The 15,358-nt window shown below is 33.1% G+C and overlaps 1 protein-coding gene across 2 annotated transcripts in view; it reads right to left on the bottom strand.

Moving 5' to 3' along the window:
• The window catches only part of KNTC1 (kinetochore associated 1), a 38,784-nt gene that overhangs the window by 19,818 nt on the left and 3,608 nt on the right, over window positions 1–15,358 (bottom strand). For both annotated transcript variants that reach the window (XR_005825168.1, XM_040577455.1), the window contains exons 8-34: window positions 15,163–15,273; window positions 14,485–14,578; window positions 14,076–14,128; window positions 13,715–13,827; window positions 12,967–13,021; window positions 12,272–12,370; window positions 11,434–11,477; window positions 11,259–11,324; window positions 11,097–11,172; window positions 10,385–10,510; window positions 10,181–10,270; window positions 9,553–9,618; window positions 8,988–9,049; window positions 8,469–8,580; window positions 7,595–7,738; window positions 7,309–7,365; window positions 7,126–7,227; window positions 6,214–6,330; window positions 5,568–5,711; window positions 5,171–5,269; window positions 4,625–4,728; window positions 4,360–4,465; window positions 3,389–3,523; window positions 2,351–2,470; window positions 1,520–1,589; window positions 1,376–1,443; window positions 141–433 (exon numbers count right to left, since the gene is read on the bottom strand). Coding sequence is in view for 1 of the 2 variants with exons in the window: in XM_040577455.1 (XP_040433389.1) it covers window positions 141–433; window positions 1,376–1,443; window positions 1,520–1,589; window positions 2,351–2,470; window positions 3,389–3,523; window positions 4,360–4,465; window positions 4,625–4,728; window positions 5,171–5,269; window positions 5,568–5,711; window positions 6,214–6,330; window positions 7,126–7,227; window positions 7,309–7,365; window positions 7,595–7,738; window positions 8,469–8,580; window positions 8,988–9,049; window positions 9,553–9,618; window positions 10,181–10,270; window positions 10,385–10,510; window positions 11,097–11,172; window positions 11,259–11,324; window positions 11,434–11,477; window positions 12,272–12,370; window positions 12,967–13,021; window positions 13,715–13,827; window positions 14,076–14,128; window positions 14,485–14,578; window positions 15,163–15,273 (2,726 nt within the window). In the remaining variant the exon portion in view is untranslated. The remainder of the gene's footprint in view (window positions 1–140; window positions 434–1,375; window positions 1,444–1,519; window positions 1,590–2,350; window positions 2,471–3,388; window positions 3,524–4,359; window positions 4,466–4,624; window positions 4,729–5,170; window positions 5,270–5,567; window positions 5,712–6,213; window positions 6,331–7,125; window positions 7,228–7,308; window positions 7,366–7,594; window positions 7,739–8,468; window positions 8,581–8,987; window positions 9,050–9,552; window positions 9,619–10,180; window positions 10,271–10,384; window positions 10,511–11,096; window positions 11,173–11,258; window positions 11,325–11,433; window positions 11,478–12,271; window positions 12,371–12,966; window positions 13,022–13,714; window positions 13,828–14,075; window positions 14,129–14,484; window positions 14,579–15,162; window positions 15,274–15,358) is intronic.

Below are 15,358 nucleotides of genomic sequence, written 5' to 3'. Positions count from 1 at the left end.
TACACACTCATTTTTAGAAAAACAAAACAAACAAAACCCTTGCCTTTACTCTACACATCTACTTGTTTTTACAAAATATCAGAAATACTACACAAAAGTCCATTAAAGAGTTAGCCTCTTGAAAATCTCTGCAATTTTACCTGCATATTTTTACAGCATCTTCAACTTTTCCAGCATCTAATGCTCTCAAGACCAGTTTTTCTCCCAGTTCTTGCTCTGACCTTTGCAGGAGCAAAGCTAGTTTGTACAGCCTTGATTCAGTAGAACGATTCTTTATTTTACCATCTTCTGAATTACAATTCATTGTCTGTTCTTTTCTAGACTTTGACAGAGATCTGACAGTTTCATAAGCTTTGATGTGCGTCTCAAGAAGCCTAGACATCAGCGTAGGATTCCTAAAGTCTTCAACTGAAAGGAAGATATCAAAGTCTTCCTGCAACAAAAAATAAGATGATATACTTGCACTCATGTAACTTCATTTAGAATTTTTCTTGTTGAAACATTTTTATTTCTTGCTTCATTCTTAGAGGAGTTATTTTCAGCAAGAAGGTGACTTTATTATTATTTAATTTCTGCCAGTTACTGATTCATGCAGTAAATTAGAGAATTTTTCTAGGCAATGGATAAACAAAAAACCCTGAAGGATATTTCTTGCTCAAATACTGTATTAAAAAATTAAGGTTACAAACCATAATAAAACCTTAATAAAATATTACAGTACTCTATCATGAAAACTTTGAAGTGTTAACAATTAAGACTTTGGGGAGAGTATCTAATCTTTTGCTTTAAACAGACACTATGAGGTTCTATTGTTTCTTGCCAGAGTCACAAACATGTACTTACGTAAGTAATTTTAGCCACAACCTTTCTAATAAGGTAAAGACTAAGGTTAGAAAACATTGTAAAGTAATATGAAGAGTGTTTTATCAACTAGATACTGCTTCACCTTTTAATGTAATAATATGAAAGAAAGGGGGAGAGAGAGAGATTTCAAAAATAAATAAATAAATAAATAAAAATCTTACATTGGACAACCTGGACTTAAAGCATAGACTTCAATCTCCTTTCACATTAATATCTCCAACTCCAGCCTGTGCCTGGCTATGGTCTCAGACAGTACCAGTCAGCATGCCAGAGACTGTGCAACAATTTAAGAGACCAGCTGAGTTCCAGTGCTTGGGAACTTTCCCAGGCACTATTTAATTTGGCTATAGAATCTCTTTGAAGTCTATTGAAGCTACAGAATCTCTTTGAATAAAACAACCTTTGCACATAAATTGTGAATACAAATACTTTTCAACATTATCCATATTAGAAGAACAGGTAAAATAACTACAGTAAATCAAAAGTAGTTTGACACTATAAAAATACCTACCTGTAGGGTAGCAAGTGTTTCAAACATTTTTAGGTTTGCTTCACATTCATCCTTCTTCAGAGGATTGTCTGTTGGAGAAGAAAAAACATTACTTCCTGATTGCTTTTTACAAACAAAACGTAAGATTTTTAAGTTATGGCTTACCTTTTTGAATGCTGAAGAGGAATTTAAGGATTTCCACGAGCGTTTTTGTCATAAACATCTGTTTTTTGTGCTGCAAGGAAGGGAGAGGTTAACACTTTGCTCAGCCAGTAACAGACAGTGACCCTCAGGCCACCACTCTATTAACATAGTATGTAATGTAATGCTCTACAAATGTCTTAGCAACAATTTTCAGCTCTAAAATACTATTAGTTGAAAAGCAGGGGAGTAGAAATTTACTGTAAATTAGCATCCTTTATAGAAATAGCATATATTTCATAGCTCTCTGTTAGCTCTCACGGAAGATTTGAGAAATCCCCACTCTACTTTTGTTCTTCCGTCTTAACAGAATAACTTCATAAAATAACTGTTAACAAAAATGTTCGTCTGTGGTTACAAGACAATGATGTGTACGGTCAACTTGGAAGCCTTGAACCACCTTGGTGTGTGGTAAAACCATGTCTACAATTTTTAAATAGGTATTTTCCAAGCAATCAAAGAAAGAACTGGAAGACACAGAGGGTTTGAGGGATAAAAATGCAGCAGGATTTATAAATGATTAACTGAATTCAGTTAGCCAAGCCACTTTGTGGATACGTCTTTAAAAATAACATAATTGTAAAATATCCAGAATCAGAATAAATTCAAGCTGGAAGACACTTCAACAGGTTACCTAGTCTGACCTCCTGCTCAAAGCAGAACCAGTTCATGATCCCATTTTGCTGGAAGATGGTTTTTACATTGTCATCTCCTACCTTTTTTTTAAGCACCTGGGTAAGAATGATATTTAGAATAATTAGCGCATACATTTTACAGTGTGAAATGATGTAGTACCTCTTCAGAATTATCTGTTTTATTCTGTAATACCAGTGTTCCCCATACAGTCAATCTCTCTGCAACTTTCTCAGCTTCAGCAAGAGTCAGAGATTTTAACAAAGTCAGAGATTCCTCTCCCTGGAAACAAAAAAAAAAAAAAAAAAGAAAAAATGTAAGAGAAATAATCAAAACAGAAGATCTTTTGCTTATGGAAAAGCTGTTATATATACTTCTTTACTTTGACTAATCTTCTGTTGACAAACTTCTAATAAAATACATTTACTATGACATGATTTACTTAAACACCCTGGGTAGTTTTCTAGTAAAATTTTAAGTCTCTCAGTAAAATCTGTGTTTACTTGCTAAGGTACTTGCTATAACAGGGGAATTAAAATGCAGTTTTGTTCGCTGGCAACTATACAGGGTTTTTAAAACACTCTTTGGTTATCAAGAACGCCATGATCTAATACGACAGAAGAAGTGTTAACATGAGAAACTCTTTGCAAGGGAGTTAATATGATTAATATGTTTATATGTTAATATAAACAAGTTAATATATGTTAATATAAACAAGTTAATATGATATATGTTAATATAAACAAGTTAATATGATAATCAAAAAGCCCCCTTTTTGACAGGGTAGAGGAGATCCCAATAAAATAACCAGAGATAACCACAGGGTATAAAAGTAATTACACCTACAATAATACAGCAAGTAAAGTTCCATGTTTCAAAACATTATGTGAATACATGTAGAGACTTCAATTCCAAACCTGTCTTCTCTATGTGGGACATTATTTTTGTCTTTTTTTTTTTTTTCCTCAACAAATAAGGGATGGCTCTTGATGTTTAAAACTCACTTAAAACTGAAGAAAGGTTGCATTTTTAGTGTTAAGTACAGGCAGCTATTTGTGCCATTAATAGAACCGTAATAAAATACCAATATGTAAGCTATGTATAAGGTTTCGCCAAGCAGTGCAATTGTTGCTACTGTTTTGAAAATAAGCCACATTGTCTTTACATATTGATATCAAATGACATGAAGTGTTTTAGTACCCTTTCTTTGTCAATCAGGTCTATCATCCTCAGAATGTAGACTTCCATGGTGGGCAACATATATGCTGATACAATTTTCAAAGCATCCTCCAAAGAAGTAGGAGTATCTTGTTTAAGAATGTATTTCACCAGCCTCTGTGAAAAGAGATAGGGAATTTAATTTGTTGATGTAAACAATAACAAGGGAAATCACTTACACACTGCATTGTAAATGTACAGCTCATACCAAGCAAGTTATCTAGAAGTTTAAAAATTCTATCTGTAAATAAAACTGGATTAAATCATAACTGGCAGAAGATTGGGCTTGAGGAAGAGAATCATGTAGTTAGAATAGATATATGAATTGCCATTGGAACGCTCAAAATTCAGGGATCTTATCTGGCTCCACATGACGGCAAAGAAATTTTCTAGAAATGATCATGTTTTCTACCTAGTAAAGGGGCAGATGCTAAAAAACAGGTATTGCTTATGTCCTTAGCAGAAATCAGATCTAAAGACCTGAGAGAACTATTTTTTCCATTTTGTTAGCTCCCCTCTCTCTTTTATTTTTATAAAACTATATTATCAGTGCTGTACAAATCAATCTGGGCTGTCTGAGCTAAGCTGCTAAAACTTAACAAAAACAAACAGATAAAAACACACAAAAAAGCAGTAACTAAGCAAAAAATGAATGTATTTCAAGTATAAAGAAATCAAACCAAAAATCACACAAAATTCTTGAAAATAGACATGAGACTGGATTTAAGAATTTTTTGATCAGTTTAGATCCAGGTCCTCATTAAGAAAAACAAAGTGCAAGGAAGTTATAAAGTCTGAACACAGCAAGAAAAGTGGATATTGATAACAAGGGGGAGCTATCCATTTCCAAGCTCTTTTGCAAAATCTAGCTTCTAATACCTAATAAAAATACATGCAGGTAAGTGCAGGGATTTTTTTCTTTAATAGAAATAAGAGAAGTGATGATCATTTACCATTATCATCTGCTTGTCCTTTAAAAGATTAGTATCTCTTATTCCATAAGCTCGCAAAAGCTTCTTCATCTCCATCAGTCGGTAACTTTCCTGCAATAACTTTACTCTGTGGACAAATGAGAATCCTATTAATGTGTAAATACAGCTACCTACAGCTATATTATTTGATAACCTTAATACATCAGACACACTTTTTAATTTATTTTTCAATCTAGCTGAAACATGCACACAAAACTGAGGCATAGACTATGGGATTTTGCCTTACTTGACGTGATCCATTTCCAAATGCTGTTTTACCAGCTGCTCCACTGCTCCACTCCACGGTACCATAGCACCATGCATTATCTGCAGAACTGCATCAAATTTCAGCTATAAAAAGAACATAAAGAGCTTAGTTTTCAAAACGAGTTACAAGATAATCTCTTGAAGTATTGTTCACCCATGATTCCTTTAGGCAAGCATTTTATTTCCTAGCTGAATCTCCACTTGCATAAGGGGTATTCATTATCATAATAAGATGTGTCAAATTAGATTAGAAAATGGTTATGGTAATTTGTGACACTGTAGGACTTCAGCTTCAGACATACCAAAGGTGGTGAGCTTTCTATGTGATGACATCAAAACTACAATTAGATTCTCAAGCAAAGAATATCAAATGGCAGATTACTAACAGAATAAAAAGACAGCATAGTATTTTCTCCTCATACCACTGACGTAAAAATGTACTCGTGTACTTATGTAAAAATTATGTGTTCCATTCTGAATTGATGTATTAGAGCCCCTTGATGCCTATTTTGTTAAAGATACTTACATCTGTATCGGAGATACAGCCAATGACAGCTATTGCCTTTGCCTCCCATGCGGTTTCAAATACTGATGTAGACCGTGTACGACAACGTTCAAGCAAATCCTGTATATTTTGATAAAAATTATTAGGATATTTGAATTCGGAAAAATAGGAATATTTTATAATATAAATAACAATTATAACATTTTTAGACATTAAAGGACAGATTTGGCTATCTTCCTGTGTGTCTGTTAATGCCTTATTACTGACACAGTAACTTTCAGTAAGTTTGTTGACAGTAAGCTAATTTGAAAAGTGATTCTAAAATTCGTGTATAAATAATTAAAAAACAACTATGAGATTTGTTTTCTGCTTACTCATTTTTAAATAGCTTTCTTCAAAAGGAAGAAAATACGGGTACCTTTATATACTGTAAAAGAAGTTCATCCTTTTGTAGATTGTGTTCACAGAGGTAGGGTTTTATAAACTTATCCAAAATGGATGGGACAAGCTCTGGTGCCAAAATTTTATCAAACATGCGAAACACAATAGTGGTTGCATTTTCCTAGGCAGCAAGTAGAAAAATGCCATATTAGAACATCACATGTCAGTATATGATCTTTTATATCACTAATGACTAATTAAATATCCAGTGCCCATTTAAATCAATTGAATGATTTCAGGACCTAGCATCTCTACTTAGCTCACATAAAAGCAAACACCCAATATATTTCTTTTACAAAGTAGTGGTTCAGTTGTACTTTTTAATTTCTTGGTTGCTAATGCTTGCTTCACAACTCCGTGTATATGACCTGTACTGAACTGCCAATCATCGTGTTTAAGCCATACCCTTTCATGGTTTCTTGTCACATTATGTATTTATACCCACTGTTGAAACAAAAATTTAAAACAAACACAACATATCAGATAGCCTTAGCAGCTTATGAACTAATTCAACCAAAATTTCAGGGTTCCTCTTGTCTAACTTCAAATTGTCTGCTGTAGGATTTTTCTCCTCAGAACAATTCAGTACTCAAAAGCACTTCTTAAAGTGTCTGCAGAATTACCTTTTCAAAATCACAGAGTGCCAGCCTGCAGTTGTATTTTCTGTACAGATTTATCAGTTCTTGTAAATCATTTACCAGCTTCTTTAACCTATGTACTTCTTCACAGTCACCACATCTCTGAAACAGTGTTTAGAAATTGAAACATTAGAAGACTTGCCCCAATTTCCATATTTTGATGCCTTATAATCTTGGAGATTTTATGGATCTACATGCCAAACCTTCGTATGGCATACAATGAAAAAAAATAAGGTACATGTTGAAAGTGGGACTTAGCAGAGTAAACTTTCCTACTTTCCATTATGTGCTTCAAATCTAGGATTCACAAGTTTAAGACTGACATACTGTATTATTTAGATCTATGTTTTCAATTTTTAAAATGCACAGCCGGTTAGCTTAAAGCTTTATCTTTCTCCACGTTCATTGTACCACCGTTACAGATGCCAGTATACCTAGGATATACAACATACAGAATCTGTATCTGTTTACACAAATGCAGTATTCATAACCTTAGAGCTAGCTGATGTTAATGTTTTTTCCAGGCCAAAACGCATACTTAATTGCGATCAATTTCCAAAAATTCTGACAGAAATGAGACATGTTTCCTAACTGAGGTTCTTAAGTATCTTTACAGAAATTTAAGTGTTTTGTAGCACATTACAGAACATTCAAGAATATTACTCGTATTTAAACTATTAATACATCTGTTAAAGGGTATAAGTGTTGCACTGACTTTTTTTCCCCCCCCTCCCTTCTTTAAACTGAAGATGATTGAAACTCAGTTCCTTCTTTTCATGGAAGTCATTCATTTTTCACCAAAAGCAATAGTGACCTAATTCTGATCTGTTCTAACTCTTGCAGAGAACATATGTTCTGAGGTTTCTGAATAGCAAATCCTTAATCCACGTTTCTTACCAAAGGAGTCCACTGACCAAAAGTTGTCAGTCCCATTTCACCTCGATTTTTACTTGTAAAAAAAACCTCTGCCATTTGGAGTCCATTTTCCGGCCAATTTGCCTGTCCAAAAAGTTGATATTAGCAAACTGTATTATACATATAGAAATACAAGATACGTGAACTTTCTGCAGTGTAACTTACCTTATCAGTTAATTCAAGGTTTCGAGCGCCTTGTTCCAGCCATTTTGCTAATATTTTCTGCAATAAATATAGTTACAGGTAGAATTATACTACCTACCAAAGCAAAATTTTCTATTATAAGTTTGTTTAAAAAATAATTTAAACTTATTTTTAACTGTAGGGAAGACTGTAGGGTAAAGAAAGAGAGGAGAACAAGGTTCTGACATTCAAAAATTAAACTCCTGTAAGTCTGACTATGTAATGAGTTTGAGAAGATGACATTTCACATTTATTAAATGAGTTTTACCTGTTCCTTCGGCACAACTCTTCTTAAGAAAGGAATCACAACATTTTTAAGCCACAAACATAGTTCATCCAAAGGAACAGTGACATGGATGGCATTAAGTAAATTCTCCAGCATTTTCTCATCAAAGCTGCTTTCAAAATCTGCCTAAAATTTTAAAACAGAACAATTATAGATTTATGGAGTATATGTTAATCAGATAATTTGTAAAACCACTTCACTAATAGGAAGAAGCAATAGAATTCACAAATACAAAAAGAAAAGTCTCAGCAGTCACAGATAGGATTAAAAAAAAAATAGCTCTGTTCAAACAGACTAGAGTTTCATCTTAAGACACAACTGAAACTTTTTTTTCTTCCTTTTTTTTTTCTTCAAATTATGGTGTAAGGATCATGTCTTTTACTTACTATAGATATGGCCTATAGTTTTGTTTTATTAAGAAAACAATATATACGTGAAAGTTCTGCACTAATAAATATAACAACGTGTAGGCACTGTTATGAATGTGTCATCCAGAGTAAGAGTCTATGTGATCTGCTAGCCAGCAAATGTCCGCTGAAAAATTCTATGACAGCTGTGCTCCCAAGGTGTATAGAAGATTATAATTGCCACAGAATAAATCAAGGACTGTCGTTCTTCAGACCTAGAAATATTATTCTGACATCATATATACTAGTTTATTCTTAAATCAATAGGAAATTCAGCCTTATAATAGGTGAGATGAAAATGGAATCATAGTGACAACAGATGAGATTCTGAATTTGCTTCTTTGAGGAGCTGTTTTGTAACAGCATCGGTCTGATTCTGTTAAAGGCTGGAAGACTTAAGGTAACTAACATTCCCTGTAAATACCAAAGACAGGTTTATGCCACTTCACCTGATGTCTAAGCCAGAGGTACTGTGCACAAGATAAATTTCCTTCTTCTAGCTGAAAAAGGATATTCCTGAAAATGTCTTCATTATTTAGGAATTCTGTCCAAGCAATACCACTAGAAACAAGAGGAGGAAAAGAAAATCTGTTACTTTTATGTATCACTATTAAAGGATATGGAGAACCTCAAACTTTTTCTAGCTCATAGCATATGCTCTAAGAGAAAAAAGGAGTGTTAGATTGTGCATGTGCACACGCATGTATAAAATCACATCCCTTCTACATAAATTGAAAAAAAAATTTATACAAAATAGTGCAACAGACGATATATATTACAACATATAGGCTGATTCAACCTCTCTGCAATCTCCTTTCACCACAGTGGAGGACTAGAAACTTCAGGAAGAGAAGGAAGGATTTAAAGTTGAATGAACCCAAATTTAAGAAAAAAAAAATCTTAATGGTTAAGTATCTGCCATTTAAATTATATTTATTAAGATTTAAAGTAAATTAACAAAAGCAAACCTGAATTTCTCTACTCCAAAAGCTCCATAGAAAGTTGTAAGCCTTGCCTGAGCTCTCAATACCTGAATGAAGACAAAAGGTTTAAGGTCAATATTTGCCTTACTAGACAGTAACCATTACACGGTTAGAATAACTACCATATGAGGAAGAATGGAAGAAAATAAAGACTTCTCAAGAATTTCAGTTAATTACACGTGTAACATATGTAAGTTTGTTTAATAAAGCATTAATACAAAATTTCAATTCCACAAATAATTTACATGGATTCTCTTTGAAGGTGGATGATTGCTGTCCAATATGCAATAGGACTAAATAAGAAATAAAATAAATACCTAAAAAAAGAACCTAAGAAAGCTTCTGCCTGTCTTCTAGAGCACTCATAAATGAATCTAAGACTGAAGGAATTGCTTAACCCTGAAATTTGTCAGTGCTGTGGTTCTCTTTCATATTTTAAAATATAATCTTTTTTAGACTTTTAAAATGTTAAACAGTAGTACATTTTTAAAAACTCTACATCATAATAGTTTACCATTTCATAGTGCAAGGCCAAGAAATTCATCCTCACCTCAGCTATGGATACTGGAGCCCCATCAGATGGTGAAACAACGGTTTTATCATCTTTCTTCAAGATCTGAAACAAATACATAAAGTAGCTAGGCTGACAACTCTGTTGGTGCAGAACATGCCAAAAACAGTACTGCGAATTTAATGAAGACACTAAGAAAAACTTAGTACATCTGTGAACTCCTCTGTAAACCGGAGTCTTTATTCCACAATGTTAGACTCTGATTGGATTTCAATACAGATGCAGGATCAGACAGATAACACGCACCTCTCTGATTCTGTTTGTTAAATTAACAAAGACTAAAATAAAACAAAAAAGGTGACGTATTTTGAAATTTTACTCCAGAAATTAGTATTGAAAAGGAACTTATAAAGGCTACTCAAAACTAAAACCCTCTTTCTGGTGTGAAAATAGAACTGTAACCCCTTTTTTGCCCTTAAGTAATAGCAAGAATGAAGTTGCAACAAGTCCTGATTCTTCATCACGTTTCGTAACGCAATTTATAATGCAGCTTTTTGAATGACTGTAACTGGTTTGAAGGTGTCCCCCCCTCTCAAGCTGTACAGGAGAATGTAATAGCAATGGGCAACAGTACGCAATCGAATTTAAACAAGCAAAAAACACTTACTCTGACTTTAGCATAGTTTAGCATTTCTTGAGTGGTTTCATATAGTGGCCATGGAGCATTTATGCAGTAATCCACAACAAATTGGCTATCCTGTTTGAGTAAGGAAACAACTGGAATTAATTCCAAGCTCCTTTATAACTACTCTGCTAGGGAAATAGATCAGGATTAATATATATATACATATATATAAAAGTTAACGGAGACCTGAATTTTATGCAGATTTTCTTTGGCTTCATTCACAAGATCCAGCCAGACTTCTTGCCCATAACTCCCAACAGAAGCGGAAGCTAGCTTCTCTAAAATAGTGCTTGCTTTCACTTTGTATACAAGCTGTTTAAAAAAAAACAACAACAAAAAAAACAGACTCAGTTTTAAACCTGATGCACTTCAGCTTTAGGCAGAGTCCTCTGTCTTAAGCTGAAAACTCCACACTTTCCTCCATACTGTTTTTGAGATTCAGTGTCCATATGCATTAAATGCTTTGAAAATTTTTTAAAAGCAGAGGGAACACATACTTCATACACAATCTTTTAAAGTTATACTTTCTACCTTCAGCTCTGAGTGTCTCTAAGACTGCAGAAAAAAAGTAATATTTTAAATAGATCAAAAACCTGTAAAGAACACCTTAAATTAGTAAGAATGCCTATATATAAAATAAAAATATGAAGTTGACCATATAGAACTGCTTTAAATTCTATTTGATCAATAATTTATTATTAAATATGGTGGCTTTAAAATAAATTCTGGTTATCTGCAATTTCTTAGGAAAATGTTCCACTTCAAGGTACATTCAATAGACTTATGAAGAAATAAACGTATCTATTAGTGCTTTCTGATGAACTATTGGGTAAGAAACTTACTCATAAGTTCAGTTACACTAATCAATTTTCAAATGTATTTATCAAGCACAACTTACCTCAACATCTAGTCCAAACTGAATTGCAAAATTCTCAGCCTCAGTGAATTTGTGTTTGTGAAGCAAGCGACTTAATCTGGGGGAGGGATAAAAGTAAAACACAAATTTAATATAAATGTCAAACTACAGATGAGAAAAAACAGGCTTCGAGGAAAAGAGTACCTGTTTTCTGGCAAGGCTTCAGTTAAACTTCTCATCACAACAATAGAAACCGGGCCTTCAGCGGATCTGATGATGAGAGGGAACTATGTGAGTTCAACTCTAAAACAACTAGATGCAGAAGTAATCTGCATTTTTATGCAACAGTGAGTTGGTGATATACAAGACATTATCTTACATCTGATGATTTTCATGAATTCCTTCCAAGAAGTATATTGTATCCTGTAGCAATATAATAACAGAAATCATTAGGTGGTAGAAGAAGTCAATTCTCGGAAAAAAAAAAAAAAAAAAGAAACAAAACTGTAATGCATAAGGTGTTCTTTAGTCTGGAAACAAACTACTGCTTTTCTCTCAGAAAAAGTATTTTTCTTTTATGTTTATTCCTGGATGGTTTCCACCATCTAAAATGGCCTTTCATGAGCTTTCTATTTTATTGCTTATCAGATCCAGAGCTTACTAGATTCACTTTCACAATTCCAATTAAGGCACTGCTTAGACTTCTGACTTGGTATCATCTCACATACCCACTCCACCTCAGCAGTCTTTATAGCATTCCTAATTCATAAAGTTCTCACTGTCCTTTTTCAACCTTCTTGCTTTGTTAAACTCTTCAAAAGGAAGCAGTTTAAATAGAAACCAAGTAGTTCTGTCATCTAAACTTAAGTAAATCCCAAGTAAACGCAGAGCATTTTTCTATGCTGAGACAATTTAAGACTTCATACAGTGTTTAGCTGTAGGAGCAGCAAGAAAAACTGACAGTAGTATTAAACATTCTAATAGGCTAGGATGTAGAATTAAACTGTTCAGTTTGCTGTGTTATCTTTTTCTTCGTCCTTTGGCGACATCATTTAATTTTTATTATTTTTTTTTTTTTACACAGTTCCTGCACAGTTTCTAGCACAAATTGGTTCTAATCTAAACAAGAATAACACAATACACTCTTTAATACTTTTACCTATTAAAACAATTGTATTTCTTCAAAGAAAAGCAACAACAAAAAAATCAAAACATACTGTACCAATCCCACTTTGAATAAGTGAAGAAACAACAGATATTTCCAAAGAATAGAGCTGTTGCATAGCAGGCAATGCAAAAACCATTAAGCTTCTCATCTATATGTAAAAAAAAAAAAAAAAAAAAGACAAAAACATCATAAATAAATGATTCTGAGACACTAGTGACAGAGTGATTTTTGCAGAATTATTTCTATATTCTTATGGAGTTAAATTAAAGACACTATTTCTGCAAGAAAAAAGCAGGTCTCTACAATTTGAGAAGGTTTAATGAAGTTTTAGATCTTGTCATATACAAATAGTTAGGCTTCATTGAAAATCTTGTATAATGTTCATCCCGCCTTTCTACTTCAATTAACACCCTTAGTTGTACATGGAGGTAGATACTGAATACAGCAGTGATACTATTCTAAAGAAATCTGTGAAGGTACATGAGACAATAAGATCTACTATTAAAAAAAGCAATCAAAACTCCAAACTATCTAAAAACAAACAAACAAACAAAAATACCACCACCAAAAAACCCACCACCACCAAAAAAACCTAGCAGGATAGCTTGCCCTGGTCAACGCGGTACGACATTGCAACAATCCCCACTATATCCTAACAGCTAGTTACATCTCAGTTTTTTTTTAAACTTTGGCCTCTTGAGAACACGTGCTTAACAACTGAGGAACAAAATATAGATAATCTACCTGTTTGTTAGTGGGTGTTGTCATGGCTATCAGTTTAACATTGGCAAGCCCTTGCCTATAGAACAAAAGACGGGGGGAAAAGAAGAGAACAAAGAATATTTTATCACGCTTATTTAAAACTGGGGAGTTTTCTAAAATTTAGTTTTCTATTGAAACTGGTACATTTTAAAACCATATAGCTCATCCCAAAATAACAGTCTTTTAGCATGTAGAGGACGCATTCAACTAATGACGTTTTAAAGTTTTTCAAATGCATCCAGTCCTTATTTTTTAAATTGGCACAAAGTAATGGAAAAAGTCAAGAGTCTTGTCTTCTAACCTTAATTGCCATTAACTCATTTTGGATTTTATCCAACACACATACCTCCAGATTTTGATTTTTACATCTGTGGAATGAGATCTTACTGTTTATCCATCCCAAAGAAAGGCAAACATCAAACAAAACATCAGACGACTTGCAGGCAATATTATACAACTTATTACACCTTATTTGAGATGGGCATTTCCAAAATGATACAGGTTACATACAAGCTTCCTTAGCACTAAAAATAGATTAAAAAAAAAAAAGGCAGAAAATGCCAAGCAAAGCTAACAATACTGACAAGTCCAACATTTTGTCCCGAATAGAAAGATTTCAAAGATTTCTATAAATTCTATTACCATAGAAAATCAAGCATCTGTTGCACATTTCCTGTAACTATAGACAACTTTTGATTTTTCAGAACTGGTGCTGTAACACTTTACTTACTGTACGACTGAAGAAGAATCCGACTCTGTAGTGAGAAGAAATTCTTCAATACGTATTAAAGACCAATCCCAAATTAAAGTAAGTGAATAAACATCCCACATGCTTAAGATATTCTGTATTTAAAAAAAAAAAAAAAAAAAAAATCAGATATGAAGTTCATATTTGGTCTTTATTGAGCAGAATATTAAAGCTTAAATAATGACTAGGAGTAGGTTAACAAAAACAGTAAGATCAAGATCACCAAAGATAAGCATCTTTATTTAACAGAAATATATTTTAAAGTTATTATTTTAAAGAATATTTTTATAAGCTCTTTCGAGAACATTGTAAAATGAAGACTAAACCAAACTGTCGCACATACCTCTGTATCTAAAACAAACAGCAGATTGTCAAGAACTTGAAGTTTCACTGCATCTAAAAGAAATAATACATATTCATATAAATTTACTATTTTTCTTGAAAAATGTATTTGAAGCAAAAAAATTTTACAATGTACAACCAAGCATTGGAAACATGCAGATGTTTATCTCCACAACTTCACTGAGAAGTTCCATTAGCATTTTAACTTAAACAGAATCATGATTTAAGCGTATAAAGTTAAACTCAAAAATTTTGAAATAAATTTTGGCTGTACCTTTACAAGAGGTATTCCAGTTGGTATATGTGTATACTGTTACTAAAAACCAGCAAGATAACTGAAGATGCCTTATTTTCTGCAGTTAAATATGAATTTTACACTTGTCTATAAAAAGAAAAAAAATGTGTTTTACCTTTGATCAGACTTGAATCAGCAAAACTTCGAACAGACACCAGGTTATTGGTGGTGTCTACCTCCCATTTGGAGAGTACATAATCACCTTTACCCTATTAGTAAATGAAAGTAAAATGTGGCTACATGTTAGAAATTTGTCCATCGACAAGCTTACTTCTCCAGTTGACCTTTTACTTATAAAACTCATGAAAATTGCAAGATTAACCTTATTGTCAGTAAATGCACGTTTCGAAATGTGTCCTTTTTTGTTATTGTTTGTTTTTAAATTTGGTAATAACCTTAATTGTTATTTTGGCAAACCTTTGTTGAATGTGAACCTCTTGCCAATTTTGGATCTCTCTCTAAGCCCAAGGGCAAGACTGTAAATAGTCTACCCTGTATGAGCTAGGAACTACACTGATTTACTGAAGTCATGCAGACAGGGTGAAATGTTTTCCCCCCATCCTTCACACCTGAGCCAGTTCTGAAATGATAAGAGTTATTTTCTTACTAGAAAAAACAGACTGCAAAACCGATAACCTTTAAATGTACAATGAAGGAAATTAAAGACAAAAAATCTTAGTGCAAAAAAAAATTATGTCCTTTTTGAACCAGCTAGACCTAAATTTTGTTGCAGATCAATAAATGCCATCATTGATCTCATAACAATTATTATAAACATACTATTACTACTTACCCCAATTATCAAATGGATTTTATTCACCGAGTTACATATCACAAAATTCTGACAGCCAAGACTGTGATATTCTTGTGTGGCAATGAAAGCTGTCTTTATCTCTCCTTGCAACTATTGGGGTAGAAGATGAAGGGAAAGCAAACAAAAGAGAAGAAAAAAGTTACGCATAAAAACTGGGTGAATTTTGAACTTCTTG

The sequence above is a fragment of the Cygnus olor genome, chromosome 17 (genome assembly GCF_009769625.2).
Source record: "Cygnus olor isolate bCygOlo1 chromosome 17, bCygOlo1.pri.v2, whole genome shotgun sequence".
Lineage (NCBI taxonomy): Eukaryota > Metazoa > Chordata > Aves > Anseriformes > Anatidae > Cygnus > Cygnus olor.
Note: the sequence above shows the minus strand (reverse complement) of the source record. Positions and strands in the feature narration are given on the sequence as shown.